At 39.1% G+C, this 18,904-nt stretch overlaps 1 protein-coding gene across 6 annotated transcripts in view; it reads right to left on the bottom strand.

Moving 5' to 3' along the window:
- The window catches only part of ATRN (attractin), a 142,525-nt gene that overhangs the window by 17,129 nt on the left and 106,492 nt on the right, over positions 1-18,904 (bottom strand). For 4 of the 6 annotated variants that reach the window (XM_033095114.1, XM_033095109.1, XM_033095111.1 and 1 more), the window contains exon 25: positions 15,015-15,076. In XM_033095114.1, coding sequence (XP_032951005.1) covers positions 15,015-15,076 — 62 coding nt within the window. Of the gene's footprint in view, positions 1-1,544; positions 1,864-7,540; positions 8,538-15,014; positions 15,077-18,904 lie in introns of those variants that run through there. The other 2 variants (XM_033095110.1, XM_033095112.1) reach the window with 2 other exon arrangements.

The following is an 18,904-nucleotide window of genomic DNA, read 5'->3' as shown; positions in this document are numbered from 1 at the left end:
AACCCTCTTGCCGAGCTCTGCATTTGCAGGATGGCGCAGCTTCCTGAATGTCAGCCTTAGTGCATCCAATGCTGACCCCAAGGCAGGCCTCCCATGCTGGCTGGAGAAAGGTGCTCTCCACTCTAAGATGCTCAGATGACTGAACTTCTCCTCTTTCAGAAACAGAAACCTCAAGGCTCTGACATCCCGCCACGTCCCCAAGATGCACAAGAGTGCAGACCCCTCCAGTGGGCACCTGACGAAAGAGAAGGGGCCCCAGGGTCATCAGTAAGTAGAAAGCCTTCAGTTCCTATCTTGCTGGGCCTCTCGGCTGTCCTGACACTGCCAGTCCTTCCTCCTCCCTGAGTCTATTTTCCTTTTTATCAGTACCTTACTGGGCCAGGTCCTGTTCTAGACTCATGGAACACATCGATGAACAGAACAAAAGACCACTGTTCCCATGGAGTTTACATTCCAGCAGGTGGAGACAAACAGTAGACAATACCAAAAAGCAAATTCCGGAGCATGTCAGAAGGTAGTAAATGCTACAGAAAGAAAACATGATAAGGGAAAAGAGGTTCAGCGTGCCACCGGTACTCTAAAGCAGGATGGTCACATGGGCCTTACTTCTTGAGAAGGCGACACGTGAACAAAGACTTGAAGGAAGTGTGGGAGGTGGCACTGGGATGTCGACAGAAATACCCCCTGGGCAACGGGCCCAGCTGGTGCCAGGACTGGAAGTGCTTGAAGAACCCCAGGAGGCCAGGCTGGAGTGGAGTGAGGTAGGCCAGAGATGAAGGCAGAGATGTAAGGAGATGGCAGGTCATGGAGGGCCCTATGGGCATAAGGGTGTTGGATTTTACTGAGGGAAGTGAGGAGCCCGTGCAGGGTTTTGAGCAGAAACGTCATGATTTCACTTACGCCGTGGAAACCATTAGGGTTGTCATGGCAGAAATAGGGAAACAAGTAATCAAGGTGAGACGTGGTAGTGGCTCAGACCGGGCTGGTAGTAGCAGGGGTGTGAAAAGCACTCTGGAATCTGGCCATAGATTGAAGGTCGAGTAAACAGGATTTCCTGACGGGATGTAGGTTATGGAAGAAAGAGAGGAATCAAGGTTTTTTGACTGAGGGAGCTGCCATTAACCTAGAGGGGGAAGGCTCTGGGCGAGTAGGTACAAGACAGCAGATTAGAAGTTTAGTTTTGGACATGCTGAGTTCTGAGATATCTACTCGACAGCCATGAGGAGATGTTAGGGGCAGATACAAGAGCCTGGAGTCTAGGTGCCAGGTCTGGGCTGGACACTGCATTTGGGAGTCACCATCACATATACGGTATTTGAAGTAATCAGTCTGGATGAGGTCACCAAGGGACTGAGTACAAATACGTAAGAATGTCCTAGGGGGCACCCCAACAGGGAGAAACTGGGGAGACCAGGAAGAGGCAGTAAAGGAATCTGAGAAGAAGAGTAACCTCAGTCTTTCTTGGTTTCCATGCATAATCCTGATTTTTGTTATTTTTATTCTAATAAACACAAGGAGGCAGCAAATCCACATGGAAGGACAGGAAGCGAATGAGAACAGCTTCAAAATTGGTCAAGACACTGCTGATGCAGCTGAGTTTGGGGCTGGCCTCCCAGGTGAGGACGGTGGTGTCACTCAGAGGCTTCTCTTGGGACCGCCCTCTCAATACAGAGCTCTAAAACAGCGAAGCACATAAGTCTATGCCCCTTTCCCCCCAGGCCTGGGTGGGACTTCTGTCTTCTATGCAGACCTGTTGAAAACATCAACCCAACTCCTTCCGCATGTTCCAGCTTTAAGAAGTGACACAAACAGCATACCAACATACAGTGATTGTCCCTCAAAGCTGATACATGATGATTTCTCCTAGGATAATACAACAATGAAGGATTTACTAGCTTTTTCAAAAAAGCTGGCACTTACCAATACCCCTCCCTTCTTTTTCTCCTACCACTAATTTATTTGGTACATGTGGGGCTGTGACAGTGTTCACCCTACTACAGTCCCTCTTCTCAACTGTTTTCTGTATTTTTAAATACAAATGTAATTTAAAGAAATGTATCATGAAAAATTTCAAACATACACAGAAATAGAACAGTCTAGGGAATTCCTATATGCCCATTACTTAACCTTGATAATTATTCCCATTTTGCCAATGTCATTCAAATGTCACTCTTAAAGTGTACCTTTCAACTCTAGGACACTGACCCCAGGAAAAGGGTCCCCTACTTCCTGTCAACACTTTACCTAAGGAGAAATCAAGAATCCTTTGGCTTCTTTTGTTCTAAACTTGTCCCTGCCTCTCAGAGGCTTATACTTTCCTGAGACTTCTCAAAAATCCATGCCTTAATTCTAGTTCTTTCCATCTTTTGTATGTTTTTTGAAAACTCATAATTTGTGTAAAAGCTCAGAGAAACAGACTATTTCTCACCAGCTCAACTATAATTTTCGAGTGCCCTGAAGTTTCCTTCTGGCGAGTGAGGCTATTAAAGAATGGTCTTCTTTTCTTGCGCGTACAAGTCTAGCCTTCCTAAAACAACATATTCATTTCCTGGCCTGGTCCTGACCTCCCGGCCAGCCTGAACATAGAGACACTGCAGCTTCTTCCCAAGTTCTTGTGATCTGCACTTCACCACTCTGGTCAGAATTAGATCTGGAGCAGCAGGACCCCATTACTTCCATCTTCTGGAAAATGAATTGCTCAACGAGTCATGGATTTGTCAAATGTCTGCTGTCTCTCCGACAAGAGTCTCAGCAGAAATTCAGATAATCAAATTTTATGAAAACATTGTATCTTGCCTACATTAAGAATTTCCCATTACATTCCCCCTTTGGGCCAGGTGGTGTGACATCACCTGTTTCTCCTTTTTATCCTCACTCAAATGTTGCCCTCTAAGGCACCTGTAACCCCAGCCACAGATTTTCAGTGGTCTGTCTCTCCTCCTCTTACTAGTTAACAGTCATCATCCTAACCACAGCGCATCATCCCAGACACAAACCCCTTTCGCAATACATGACTCATTTGATTGTCAGAACAAGCAAGGGAGTGGGTCTTATTATCTTCCTCTTTACACACAGGCTCTTACTAGAGTCTGGAGAAACATCTCAGTAAGACACAAACAAGACTTAACAGATTTGTCAGGATCTAGAGTTTACTTCATTGCTTGAGTCTGAATGATGTTTTAGAACTCTCCTCACACTGGTTTTCATATTTGAATCACTGAGCCCCTCCCCCATCTAATTCTCCTTTCTGTATTATCTGAGCTGTCCTTCAGAGTGCTGAGGATTGTCTGGATTCCTTTCCTCCTCCCCTTATGTTTCACGCAAATCCTTTTGGACCTGGTTAACTTGCTCTGGGAAAATATTTTCTTTCCCATTCTCATGAAAAGGACTCTATGCTCAGCCAAAAGCTCACCACTCCTAGTTCTTAAACAAAATCCAGAAGTTCTGGATTCTTTTCCAAAGGTTCCACCTTCAAAAGGGAGAAGTGATGGAAACACCATCTGCGCTTGTTTATTACACAAGACTCTGTGGTCCCTAAAGATGCCGATGGTTCCATTCAGTCTTCCGCCAATCAGCAGAAGTGATAATTCTCACGGGAGTGGTACTTGGCAGCAGGGTCATCTCATTCAGTACACGTTCCAAGAATAGAGCACACCTGCTAACTGGAACTACTGCGTTAGCCTGCGGTCCCTGCATCCCCTTAAAAGCAAGCCACTAACCAGCACCACTAGCTTTTTTTCCCTCAGAGAGGGTGGTGCCTATGGTTCCTTATGACCCTGCGCTTCTGAGGGGTTAGTTTATTTTCCACATATACTTGAGCATGATGCTAACGGTATGTGTGTGTACAGGGATGAACAAGAGAGTGTTCCTGCTCTGTTGAAGCTTCGAGTCTCAATGTGGACACATATTAAGTAAAACAAAAAACTGGTAGTACCATGATGGAATATAGTTCTATGGGAGAGAAGAGCGAGGGGAGATGGATTAGTTTGGGGTTCCGGGATAGAATCTTGGAGGAAGTGACACTATGCCAAGATTTGAAGGATAAGTGTGATATAATCAAAAATATACATTTGGTCTTTGTCCTAAGTTCCTGGCACAGAGCTCCTGAAAACCCCTGACATTTCCTAAGCAATAGAAGTGATCCCCAACACCTTTTTGAAACACAGATGCACAAAATAGCTTTATCGCAATAGCCAAAATCTAGAGAAATCCCAATGTGCTATAATAAAAACAAGTAGGGCACAGTCCAAGAAGGGATGGACTCTGGGGCGAATGTGCCAGGATGTGACTAAAGAGAACAGACGCTTAGGCTGGGTTTTGAAGGAGTAAGATATGAGAGATCAGGGGGTGAATAGGGACCTTTGAGGCAAATGCAGAGAACTAGACTGAGTGCACTGCCCCTCCAGGCCCTGCTGCTCACATGGCCAAAAAGAAAGGAAATGACAATTATTTTAAAGGGACTCATAATTTGGTGAAAGTCACAGGGCAAAGATCCATGAAATACTGAATTCGCAAGAATACAGGATGATTCTGTGGCCCTATGCTGGAGGAACCGTGGAAGATGGCTGGTATCATTGAGTCCTGGCTGCCTGGCACTAAGCAGAATGAAATGTTGGGAGTTGTGGCAAGAGGCCTTGGGATTTTAACTTTTCTGTGGTAACACACAGAGAGGGCAGTTTCCTTCTGAAATCTACATTTCTATGGAAGGAAGAGATTTCCCTGTAAATGGGTAGAACTTTCATCAAATTTCCAGTGTTCCATATTGCTTGCACTGCATCATTTGGGGCAGAGGTCCTGTCCCCACTCAGCTCCAATGAGCTAAGCTGGGCATACTCTGAAAAAAGGAAATGAAGTAGAGAGTGCATTTCTGGCCCAGTGGGTGGTGTGGCCTTGGAATTAGAGATCATTGATATCCTGCATTGATTCATTGACAAGTTTCTGAAGTCTATCCATTTGGGAAAACAGCAAAGTTATATCCAAATATTAATAGATTCCAGATGGCTAAAGGAAGACCTAAACATAAAAAAACGAGATACTCATGAAGAAAACATAGGAAAAGACCGACAGATGTGCTTGGTGAAAAATACCAGAAAAGACAAACAACTGAAGACACACACATGCTAATAGTTACAAAATATAAAGAGGTCCTAAAGTTCAGTAAGAAAAAGGCAAACAGAAATGTGGTCACAGGATATGGACAGGTAATTCAAAATGAGAGCTATAAGAGATCAGTAAATATTACTCATAATTAAAAGAAGTCCAAATTAAAACAAGATACCAATGATACTTCCCAGATTAGCAAAATTAAAAATAATGACAATTTCTAGGGTTGCTAAGAACTAATAATAGTAGTAACAAGAGAGAGAGGCAGAAATAGTAAGAGAAATTACATGCCTGCTGCAGGAGTGTAAATTCATGCAACTGTCCTGTGGGCACATCTGGCAGTGTTTCCCCATTTTGATATAGCAATTATAGAATAAAAAACTATTGAAGGAAAAACTGAGGGTTGCTAGATGGGCGGGGGGGTGGGGGTAGGGGGGAAGGTGAGGGGATTAGAAAACAATCAGTAACCACAAGATGGCCACGGGGTTTTGAAAATTAATCTGGGGAACGTAATCAATAATGTTGTAAAGTTTTTGTAGGGTATCCGATGGACACGTGTCCCATTTGGGAGACCACCTCAGGGAAGATGTAGATGCCTGATCACTGCACTGTACACCTGAAGCTGAACAATAATGAATGCCAACTATAATATTATATATATATATATATATATATATATATATATGTGTGTGTGTGTGTGTGTGTGTGTGTGTGTGTGTGTGTATATGTATGTATACATTTACAAGAGGCAGAGTACAGCATTGGGAGTGGAGACAGTGGAAATGGGATGGCTCGGTGCGATGTCAGAGGGATAGTGGATGGGGGGAGGGGGGTCCACAGTGTGAGGGATATAAATGATAAATGTCTAAGCATTACTTTGTCTTGTGCACCTAAAACTAATTAAAAAAAAAAAGGAAAAAACCACAAAACTCATAGAATGAAAAAAAAAACTATTGAGAGAATATTCACAGAAAAATGCAGACATATGCAACAAAAATTGAGGACACTTTAAGAGTAAGTCAAAAGAGGAATGGTTAAATAAAATATGGTACTCATACTATGGGAAAAGTTGTTTTAAAAAATGAGGTATATCACTGTTGGTGGGAATGCAGACTGGTGCAGCCGCTATAGAAGGCAGTGTGTAAGAACAGAATTACCATATGACCCAGCAATCCCTCTCCTGGGTATATACCCAAAAAAATCTGAAAACATTTATCTGTAAAGACATATGTGCTCCAATGTTCATTGCAGCTTTATTTACAGCGGCCAAGACATGGAAACAACCAAAATGTCCTTCAATAGATGAATGGATAAAGAAGTTGTGGTATATATACACAGTGGAACACTATTCTGCCACAAGAAAAGATGAACTAGGACCATTTGTGACATCATGGATGGGTCTTGAGAGTATATGCTAAGCGAAATAAGTCAGACACAAAAAGTCGAGATCTATATGATTTCACTGATTTGTGGTATATATAACTGAAAACAACAAAAGAACAAGACAAACAAATGGGAAAACAAAAACTCATAGACACAGACAATAGTTTAGTGGTTAGCAGAGGGTAAGGGGGAGGGGGTGGTAGATGAGGGTAAAGGGAATCCAATATATGGTGATGGAAGGAGAACTGACTCTGGGTGGTGAACACACAATGTGAGATATAGATGATCTATTACACAATTGTACACCTAAAATCTGTAATTTTACTAACAATTGTCACCCCAATAAACTTTAATTAAAAAAAAAAAGAGAGGTGTATTTCCACATGGGAAAAACCACAGAACACTGAGGGGAAAAAAGCAAGTTATAGAATAATATGTAAGGAGGTAGCCCATTTTGTAAATCAAAGAATCAGAAAAACCACAATTTATATGCAGTATTTAAAAACAGAAAAAAGTATGGAGACATGAACACCAAAATATTAACAGTGGTCATTTCTAAAGAGTAAGATTAGGGAAAGTTTGAGTTTTTACTTTATCTTAATTTTGTTTGACGTTTTACTATGAATATGAATTACTTTTAGGACGTTATAAGAATTCTTGTCTTCATGCTGATTTTCCACTTTAAAAAGTCTGAATGAAGATCTGGTATTTTTGCTTTAAAATACTTGGATTAGTTTAGCATTATTTCATCATAAATTTATATGTTGTCCCTATAATCTTTTTTTCCCTTTGTATTATCTGTATTATTGTTTAATAGAAATTTAATGTGAGCCACATATGTAATTTTAAATGTTCTAGTAGTCACATTAAAAAAGTAAAACGAAACAGATAAAATTAATTTTAGTAAGTTTTATTTAACCCAAGATAGCCAAAACATCATTTGAACATGTGACCAATATAAAAATTGAGATATTTTACTTTCTTATTTTCTACTAAGTCATTAGAATCTAGTATTTTATACTTATAAGCATATCTCTCAATTTGAACATTAAATTTTTATTAGGAAATATTTGATCAGTATTTAGATTTCATAAAATTCATATTTGAAAAAGTAGATTCACATATCCAGGTTGTTCTAAACATACTTAAAAGTTTTCTGATAACTGAATCAAGTATCAGTTTTTAAATTATATTTAAATTAGTTAAAATTAAATGAAATAAAAAATTCAGTTTCTGAGTCATACGAGTTACATTTCAAGCGCTCACGGACTACATGTCACTAGGGGCAAGTCTACACTGACCTTTGAGTTTCTTGCTTGTTATTACCTACTTTTTATTTCCATGTAATTTTGCATCACGTAAAACAGATTTGAATCTTTTAAATTTTATCTGTTTCTTTGGTTATGTATTGTATTCCACTGGTCAATCTGATTTTGTGCCAGTGCCACACTGATCACTGTTGCTCAACAAAACACTCATTATCCAGGAGCGCTAGTGGATTATCTCCCCCCTTTCCCATTTTTTTTCTTGGTCATTATTTCTTGATCGAGATGTGTTGTAATTTTGAATAATTTTATTAATCAAAATAGCAAAAACATAGGTAAATTGCATTTTCGTTGGTGAAATATATAAATACAATTGATCTTCCCCTTAGTAATACTGAATGTATTCTTTTATTAGAATTCTTATCTCTCTCTGAGATTGGAGGGATATGACCAGTTGCTTGTCGGTAGAGATTTCATCATCTAGAAACTAATTAAAGGCTATGCAGGATGCTGGGTCTCTTACATTCTGGTGAAAAAAATGTATTAGCAACCAAAGTAAAAAAAATGAAAAACAAAACACAAAACACTACAGGTGAGCTTTATATCGAAAGGGTAACTTGGTAATTTGACAACTCTCTTTCTCTTTCTCAACCTCATCAATTTATAGCAAGTGGAAGTAGGCCCATCAGGATGTGGATGATTCTTGACACGAGGCCATCTGCTCCCCAACATTACTTAGGAAGTAATTTCTTCTTTCACGGTAGAAAGAGGAGATCTGATAACTTTCTATGAGAAATAAATAATTGTATGGGTTTCATGCCAGCATCTGCTCTTACTGATAAGAGCTGCAAAAGATGTATGCCTCTGAACAACACAGAACTGATTTTTTAATACGGCCCTTGTGTCTAGCAACTTTGTTGAATTCACCTATTAATTCTAACACTTTACCTCTGGATTCTTTTACATTTCTGTCAATAAACTCATGTTGTAAGTAATGATGATTTTCCCCCCAGTTCTTATGTATTTTATTTTTCTTATCTTACTATATTGGCTAGAACCTCTATCACAATGTTGAATGAAATTAAATGACAATGGCATCTGTGTCTTGTTCCCAAACTCAGAGAGATAGCTTCAAACATTTTACCACTAAAAATGTGGTTTGCTGTTGGCTTGTATATATCGTTCCTTTATCAGACTTTAAGAAGTTTCTTTGTAGCTTCCAGTCAAGATGGAGGAGCAGGTAAATGCTGTGCTTTGCCTACTCTCACAACCACATCAAAATTACAACTACAGAACAACCATCATTAAGAATCGCCTGAAGTCTAGCTGAACTGAAGTCCTACAACTAATACAGGACTACAACTAATATATACAGAAGATGCCATGTTGAGACTGGTGGGAAGGGTAGAGATGCAGAACAGGCTAATCCCACACCCACATGTGGCAGTTAAAAATCGAGAGGGTTATCGGATTTGGAGGAGCAAGGGGTCTCAGATCAGAGTGCCAATGCCTGGAAGAGAAGTCCCCACAATGTCTGGCTGTGAAAACCAGCGGAGATTGTGGCTAAGTGAGACGGTGGGCTGCTAGAGTCGCAGAGTTCCTCTTAAAGGGCCTGTGCACGGACTCACTCGCTGACAGACTCCGTTGCTCTGAGCTCCAACGCTGCAGCAGCTTTTTCCCAGACAGAAGTGCTGGCAGAATCCATTGTTTCTTTGTTGAGCACTCCCTACTTCCAGTGTGCAGACACAGGCAGCTGCCATATAGGAGTCTTCATCAAACTGGCTAACACTGTTCTCCCCGCCCTGGTGATTCCCTGAGACCCTGCCCCATTCAACTTATGGACACACTCAAGCCACTTATCGTGGCTTTTCCATACAAATGGCCTGTCTTCGCTCATGCTTCGGTCTTTCCTAAAATCCCTCAAAGGTTCACATACCCCAAACAAGCTGCATCTGGCCTTGGCATGCCCTGTACCTCTTACTAAGCAGTCCCAAGCCTGGAACTAGAGGCAACTGGCCTTGGTTCATAGCTTAGCTTCTCCCAGGCACCTCCAAGCCCAGCACAGGTGGCAACCGTCTGCATATTCCTCTGTAGCTCATACCAAGTGGCCTTGGGCAGAGTACAGGCAGCAGTTGACTTTGGCCTACAACTGAGCCCCTCCTAAGAAGCCCCAGAACCAACACACCTAGTGGCCAGCTTCAGACTACACCAGAGCATGACCCAACCACCTCCACAAATGACAAACTCAAGGGCAGACTCCGCAGAAACAGAGCCTCGCTAAAGTGAGTCATGCTCTCTAGGGTCAACCACTGCACAACAGCTCCTCCACTGTAGTCACAACCAGTCTTCACAACCAATCAGCCTGAGAGTTAATCCTTCTCACTGATGTGCCAACAGCAACCAAGGCTTAACTACAACAGGAGGACACACACAACCCACATAAGGGACACACCTGGAACACCCAGCTCAGGTGACCAGGGAAACTGCACCACTGGGCCCCACAGGATACCTACTACATAAGTCCACTCTGAAACTGGAAGACATAGCATCCCTACCTAATACAAACACAGGGAGGCAGCCAAAATGGGGAAACAAAGAAACATGTCCCAAATGAAAGAACAGAAGAAAGCTCCAGAAAAAAGAACGAAACAATATCAAGACAATCTACCAGATGCAGAATTCAAAACACTGGTTATAAGAATACTCAATGATCTCAGTGAGAACTTCAACAAAAAAATAAAAAACATAAAAATAGAGATAGAAAACATGAAAGAGAACCCTTCAGAAATGAAGAATACAATTACTGAAATAAAGAATACATTAGAGGCAATCAACAGGAGATTAGATGAAGCAGAGAATCAAATCAGTGATTTGAAAGATATGGTAGCAGAAAACATCCAATCAGAACGGCTAAAAGGAAAAAGAATCCAAAAAAATGAGGATAGTTTAAGGCCTCTGGGACAACATCAAGCATAACAACATTCACATCACAGGGGTACCAGAAGGTGAAGAGAGAGATCAAAAATTGAAAACCTATTTGAAGAAATAATGATGGAAAACTACTCTAACCTGGCAAAGGAAATAGACATACTAGCCCAGAAAGTGCAGAGAGTCCCAAACAAGATGAACCCAAAGAGGCCCACACCAAGACACATCATAATTAAAATACCAAAGGTGAAATACAGAGACTCTCAAGAGCAGCAAGAGAAAAGCAGTTATTTACCTATAAGGGAGCTTCCATAAGACTGTCAGCTGATTTCTCAACAGAAACTTTGGAGGCCAGAAGGGACTTACAGGAAATATTCAAAGTGATGAAAAACAAGGACCTACAACTAAGATTACTCTACCCAGCAAAGCTATCATTTAGAATTGAAGGACAGATAAAGAGCTTCCCAGACAAGAAAAAGCTAACAGAGTTCATCATCACCAAACCAGTATTACAAGCAATGTTAACGAGACTTTTTTAAGAAGAAGAAGAAAAAAATCACAAATATGAATAATAAAATGGCAATAACGAGTATCTCTCAACAATTACTTTAAATGGATTAAATGCTTCAATCAAAAGACATAAGATGGCTGAATGGATAAGAAAACAAGACCTTTACATATGCTGCCTACAAGAGACTCACTTCAGATGGAAAGACACATATAGACTGAAACTAAAGGGATGGAAAAAGGTATTTCATGAAATTGGAAAAAAAAAAAGCTGGGACAGCAATGCTTATGCCAGACAAGACAGACTTTAAAACAAAGGCTATAACAAGAAACAAAAAAAGAACTCAATAATTCCACTTCTGGGTATTTATACAAAGAAACCCAAAACACTACTTCAAAGAGACATGTGCGTACATATGTTCATTGCTTCATTATTTATAATAGCCAAGATATGGAGGCAACCTGGGTGTCCATTAATGAATGAATGGATGAAGAATATGTGGTACATATATACAATGGAATATTACTCAGCCATAAAACAGAATGAAATCTTACCATTTGACAACATGGATGACAACATGGATGGACCTAGAGAGTGTCACGGTAAGAGAAATAAGTCTGACAAAGACAAATACCATATGATTTCACTTATTTTTGGAATCTAAAACAAAAGAACAAACAACAGAAATGGACTCATAGATACAGAGAACAAACTGATGGTTGCCAGAGGGGAGGGGAGTTGGGGGCTGGGTGAAAAAGGTAAAGGGATTAAGAAGCACAAACTGGTAGTTGCAAAATAGTCATGGGGATGTAAAGTACAGCATAGGGAATATAGTCAATAATACTGTAATAGCTATGTATAGTGCCAGAGGGTACTAGGCTTATCAGAGAAATCACTTTGTAAGTTATACAGATGTCTAAGCACTATGTTGTATACTTGAAACTAATATAATTGTATGTCAACTGTAATTGAAAAATAAAAAAAATTATTTAAAAAATGATACTAACACCCCACCCCCCAAAAAATAAAGAAATTTCTTTCTATTCCTAGTTTCCTAAGATTTTTAAATAAACAATATTAAATCGTATCAAGTGCTTTCTCCCATTATTATTCCCCTCTTTTATACAATTAATGTGATTACACTGATTGATTTTCTGATGCTAAGTGGACCTTGTAATTCCTGGAATACACCCAACTGGGTCATGATATCGTAGTCTTTTTATATTATAAGTAGATTTTTGCTTCTTCCTTCATGAGTGAGACCGGCTTACATTCATTTCTCATAATATTCTTGTCAGGTTGTGTTAAATTCATAAAATGAATTGGGAAGTATTCCCTCTTTTTCTGTTTTGTAGAAGACTTGGTTGATATTGTTTCTTCCTTAAAAGGGTATCAGTTACCAATGAAGCTACCTACCTGGGTCTTGAGTTATCTTTGTGAGAAAATTTTAAATTAGGTATTATAGTAAAAATATGTATAGAACCATTCAGATGTCCTATTTCTTTTGTGTCAGTTTTGGTAAGTTGTACATACTTTTTATTTATTTGTTCCATTCCATCTGTTCCATCTTCAAATTTATTCCCATAAATTTATTCAGAAAATATTCTTCTGGAGGAAAAAAATGTCTGCAGGATTTGGAGTAATGCTCTCGTTTTTATTTCTTCTGTCTTTTTTTCTTGGTCAATCTTGCCAGGAGTTTATCAACATTATGCTTATTCTTTTCAAAAATCCAACTTGTGGTTCTTTCAATCCTCTCTATTGTACTTCTTCCCCCATATCATTAATTTTGCTCAATTTATATTCCTTCTTTCTTTAGGTTTAATTAGCAGTTCTTTTTCTGATTTACTGAAAAAGGTGTTTTCTTCTTTTCCAACACATGCTTTTATAAAGCGTGATTCTCAACCTTAGCTGCACTTGGAATTAGCTGAGGAGCTTTCAAATGCTTGAATCCCATCCCTAGAGATTCTGATGTAACTGGTGTGGGATGTGGCTTAGGCATCCAGAGTTCCCTAAGTACTTCTACTGTACAGCTAAGACAGAATCACAGGTTTAAAGCTATACATTACCCTCTAAGTACAACTTGAACAGCATCCTATACGCTCTTAATACTTCATTATCCAGCTCAAATTATTTAAAATTTTCCATTGTGATTTAATTTATATAAATTTTAAATATGGGCAAATGCAATATATGGTTTTAGAAGTAGTAAACAGTGAACTTTGGGGGAAGAGGGAGGGGGTTGTTGGAAATACAGGGGAGCTTCTAGGTACCGGTAATATTACATCTCTTGTCCTGGGAAGTAGTTACGTGAGTATGCTCAATTTGTGATAATTCATTGAGCTAGACACTTATAATTTATAACTGTTTCTATAATTTTATGTTATACTTCAATATAATTTTTCAGAGAGAAAATGGATTCCATATAAGGAGTGGGAATTATAATGGCATTAGCCGTTTCAATACTATACTGGAAGCTAGAAGAAATAGCATAATGCCTTCCAAATTCTAATGGAAAATGATTTCCAACTTAGAATTCTGTTTCAATCTTTGAATCAGATGCGAGGGTAAAATTAAGACTTTTCCAGACAGGGAAGTTCACAGAAAGTTACCTTCCCTGCACCTTTTCTCAGAAACCTACCGGAGAATGTGTTCCAATAAAAGCAGGGAATAAATAGGGTGATAAAGACATAAGATCTGGGCAACAGATTTCAGCGTAAAAGAAGGCAAACTCCCAAGACGACAGTTGTGCAGCAGGTCTCAAGAACTAGCGTACTTGGGAGCAGCAGGCTGGAGGAGTCTAAGGCAGACATCTCCAAGCGAAACTAAAACCAAGGGAGTTTAGTTTGTGTCTGACCAATCTGAGAGATTTTTCAGTCCTGTCAAGAGTACAGGATGAATCAGGGGTCGCTACATAGAAAACCAAACAATTGAAAAAACCCCAAATATGGCAAACATTACATTTAGGATAAGCAAAGAGTGATTCCCCCATCCAAAAAATGGGGAAGTATAATCATAGCTCAGTTCAGCTGTGAATAGTTTTATGGTCACAATAACATAAACGGGGGACTGATTTAGCCAAGCATTGTGATAGAACTATATTAGAGGAGTGGGAAGAAGGGAATTTTATATGTGTTTGTTGTGTGAGGGAGTTAACATGAGATAATAAATCCTCATCTTCTATAGTAGGACATCAAAAGATAACTGAATGAAAAAATCAAGGAACAGTGCAAACACGGAGAAGTAAAACACAGCTAAAACCATTTAAATTGGGAGAAGTGAGGTGTGAGAAAGTGGGGGCCAGGATGCTGCTTTCTCTTATAAGCACTGTAGCACCTGTCTTTTCCAATTACATGTATATAGTATTTTCAAAAAATAAAATTAAACTAAAAAAAGAAACCAACCCTGTAGTAACAAAAGAATGCTAGGGGCCTAACAAGTCATTTCAGCTTTAAAACTCTGGATAATCACTGGAATCATCTCTTGATCAAGAGGAAGCATACACATAGCACATGCCTGTAATCATTATTAATTATTGTTTCAACCCAAAATTCTCACCATATGAATGGCCAAATTATCTATATTTTAGTATAGGTACATGAAAAGCTGCCTCAAAAAGCCAGAACACACAAAGCAAATTGTTTTCATTTGATCAGATTAGACTGAATTTACACTATTGTTACTAACGTAACTTTTCAGGAACGTAAATATAGTAAGTTTGATCTGTTGTGCAAACACACGGTTATTCACATTATCTTTTATGAGCTGATAATTAATGGAATTAAGTGCCTGAATTAAAGAACAGATATAGGTTGTATAAGTGAAATTACCTGAAGAAAGTCACGAAGAACTGTACCAGATCCATAAAATTGCTGTGCTGGGAGAAGGCAATCTGTGACAGAAAAACAAGTAGTGTGATTAGGTGGGTTACAAAATAGCAGCACCATTACCTCAGCCTTCTTGGTTCAAAAGTTAAGCTGAAAGACATACTTTAAATTTTAAAGAAGAGATTAATGAAATTTTTTTCACTTGAGAAAAAGTGCCTCATCCCTTTAGTTTCTTTTGTTGCTTAACTGCCAATCAAAAAGTAGTATAGCAGGTCCTCAAATAATGTTGTTCTACTCAACAGCGTTTCCTTCTATAACACTGATGAGATGTCCAGGGAACTTAACTTGTTTATATCAATTAGCCTGTGGTAAAATTAGTTTTGTTATACATTGTTGTGCTTAAAGTCACAGAACCCATCTATGATGTTCAGTGAGGACTTCCTGTATTCCGAGGCTTCAACAACCTCCGTCAGTGCCCCTCTGCTCAGGATATCGTATCTAAGTTCTTATAATCTGACCGGGAAGACCTCTCAGACTGCTCTGTAAAAACCTAATGACAGGAAAGTCAGTTTGCTTGTTACCTCCTTGTGCCTTCCTCCAGACAAAAATACTCTCCTGGTTAACTTCAAATTCCTATTCTTGATCTACCTGGAGATGTAGGTAGCCTCATGTTGTGCCCTTCATTACGTCAACGTTTATGGGCTCAGTGTGAACTCACTTTAAGACACTGTCCTTTTGTTTAACTGTATCTCAATTATACTATATTGAATATCACCTGATATTCAATATAACATCAGTTGGGACTTAAATAACTTCATCATACGGGTAAAAATCTTTATACTAACAATATAAAAAAAGCTCTCATGTAGTTCATCAAATCTATGATACCACTGACTAAAAGAGGCATTATTTTGCGTACTATTCAGAAAAAAACACTGCCCCCTCCCCAAAATGAAAATGAAACTGACAATTAAACTATGACAAATGCTTTTAAAAACATGGACTGTAAGATGCATCTAGATTGTAAAGGTATTATAATGTGAAAAATGTGTACATCAGGATTTATTACTAAGTATGACAATTGTGTCCTTATCATTACCTATGATACATGTACCGTGTTTCCCCGAAAATAAGACCTCGCTGGACAATCAGCTCTAATGTGTCTTTTGGAGCAAAAATTAATATAAGACCGGGTGTTATTTTACTATAAGACTGGGTATGGTATATGATATATGATATGATATAATATCGGGTCTTATTTTACTGTAAGACCGGGTCTTATATTAATTTTTGCTCCAAAAGACGCATTAGAGTTGATTGTCTGGCTAGGTCTTATTTTCGGGGAAACAGGGTTTGTAGTCCTAGCCAGATGTTATGATGTATTCCCTGCTTTTTTTTAAGGGAACACAAGCCCTCCTTGGAAAGAATGGTACTACAGATGAAACAATTACTGAATAAAGTGGTAACTTCCAGTACAGACAATAAGTATGACAAGAATCAGAGAAGTAAATGATTAGCATTTCTTTCCCTAATCCCACCCAAACCCCTCTGTTAGTTAGGCAGCTACTCCCACGCTGTGGCAATGCAAGGAAAGTGCTTTGCCCACACTCCGCACAGTAACAATTCCATGCTGTGCGCTCTTTCCAGCCAGACTCAGAGGCAGAGCGATTGCCACTGTCTGCTTTTTGACGGTCATTTTCTTTCTGATATTCCATAAAGTACCAATACTATCTATTCAGGCCACAGAATATTATGGGGCACAGAATTTGAAGATTTTGTGTCCTTCCTGTAGCCATCATTTATAATCAGAAATACAAAGATAACAGATTTCGTATCATTGATAAGACACCCACATTCTTTGCTTTTTCCTTCACTGATTACAGTACCCAGTCCCAAATAAGGAGGCTCCTTGAGAATATGGCTACAGTCCTCCCATAAAAGCCTTTTTAATTAGACAGAAGGACAACTGTATAAACAAAGTTATTGAATCTTGAGGAATGAAGATTCCAGGTTACAACACATACAGGAGGAGAAGGAAACAGGTTCTAGTCCATTCAATTGTTTATAGAATTTAATCTTTTAAAACATTAGTATGTCCTCAGTGTTTAGACTTAAAGAAATCTGTGAGACATTTTTATTCATTGTGGGTGCCAGCAAGTTTGGATGCCAATGGCCCTTCTGAGGACCTACCAGGTGTCTACATGCCCTGTGCCATGCAATACTCCCCAGCGTTGGGATCCCGACTATCAGCATGTTTTTTTCTTGGTAAAACAGAGCTGTACCACATTCATGTCCAATTTAAAATCGTAACAAACCTATATAAACTGGCTGTCAGTGCCGCCGGTGCCCAAGTCTCACATTACTCTAAAAGGGGTCCTCTTTTGTTAAATGTTTATGATCTAAGTCTCTACAGTTATAAGGTTTCCTAGGGAAGCAAAAGTCAAAACACAAAAATGTTTATGAATGGACTGACCACTTCGAAACATTTAACCCTGTTTAACACCCTACCCACATGTCAGTCTTTGTTGATTATTGTTTAATTGATAGGGTGATCAACTTACTGTCCAAACTAAGAATTGCTGAGAGCCAAGGGGAGTGCTAATAAAAATTATACCTGGGCAACAAGCATACACTGGGCAATCCCCACTCACAGACTGTCAGACAAAGTAACCCAACTGCAAAATCAATTTTGGAAAAGACGTTGATTCTAGTGAAAGAGCTGTTGGAGAACTGAACACACAAAACCCCTGACAAATGAAGACTTGGCAGGATTATAAACTGAAGAGGGATGAAGGATAAAGACATAGTCCTTCAAGATACTCTGAATAGGATTAAGAGAGGATCTTGGGAAAACTGATGAGGCCCCTTTTTTTTTTAATTAAAGTTTATTGCAGTGACCATGGTTAGTAAAGTTACACAGGTTTCAAGTATACAATTCTGTAATACATCATCTATATATCACGTTGTGTGTTCACCACCCAGAGTCAGTTCTCCTTGCTATCATCAACAAGACAAATAATAACTGTGGAGAAAAAGGAACCCTCATACACTGTTGGTGGAAATGCAGACTGGTGCAGCCGCTATGGAGGGCAACGTGGAAGTTCCCCTGACTACTGTTTTTAAACCATGCTGTGAAGTCAAATCTGAAGTGAAGGACTCCATGTATGCTCTGATCTCCAAGCACCACTGTACAACTGAAGCAAGACTTCTATCTTATTATCTTGCTTGATTTTTCTTTAGCCTTCATATGTACATTTATTTATGGTCTTTTTCTTCCACTAGAAAATAAGATCCGTGAGGACAGGGGCTTTGCCGGTGACTATGTTTCTAGTGCTTAAAGTGGTGACTGGCATGTAAGAGGTGCTTAATAAATATTCGCTGGATAAATATGATGGTTGGAAAAATAATTACCTCACTTCCCCCTGTAACTCAGTAATACCTGACTGAGTTTTCTTTCTTCTAAGAATTGGCTCGCGGTTGCAACCATCATTTAAATTTTATTAACTGTAAAATTAAAATAAACATTTTTCATACTTTTGAGTTTCATTTTTCAAGATAATATCTCAATCAGACCCATTCTTTCATGATGTATTATGAACCAATTGAAGTATGTTTATGGACTTTGCTTATACTAAATAAGGGTTTCTATAATAAAATCTACTAATACAAAGAAGAAAATCTCATTACAATTTATAAATAAAACTCCTAATGTCATTCTTCTCCCTTTCCAAACAGTAGGTCTCACTCTTCACACTCCAGGAAATCTAGAATGTATGTCCCTTTACATTTCCACAACCTGCTGCCCACTCAACTTTCCCCAAGCAGTATGTTTGATGAAGGTGTGTCTGCCTGGGGGTTGGGGGGAGGGGCTCTGGGTTTGTTAAACTCTAAAA

This window comes from Rhinolophus ferrumequinum, chromosome 23, assembly GCF_004115265.2.
Source record: "Rhinolophus ferrumequinum isolate MPI-CBG mRhiFer1 chromosome 23, mRhiFer1_v1.p, whole genome shotgun sequence".
NCBI lineage: Eukaryota > Metazoa > Chordata > Mammalia > Chiroptera > Rhinolophidae > Rhinolophus > Rhinolophus ferrumequinum.
This window is presented reverse-complemented; position numbering and strand designations above follow the sequence as displayed.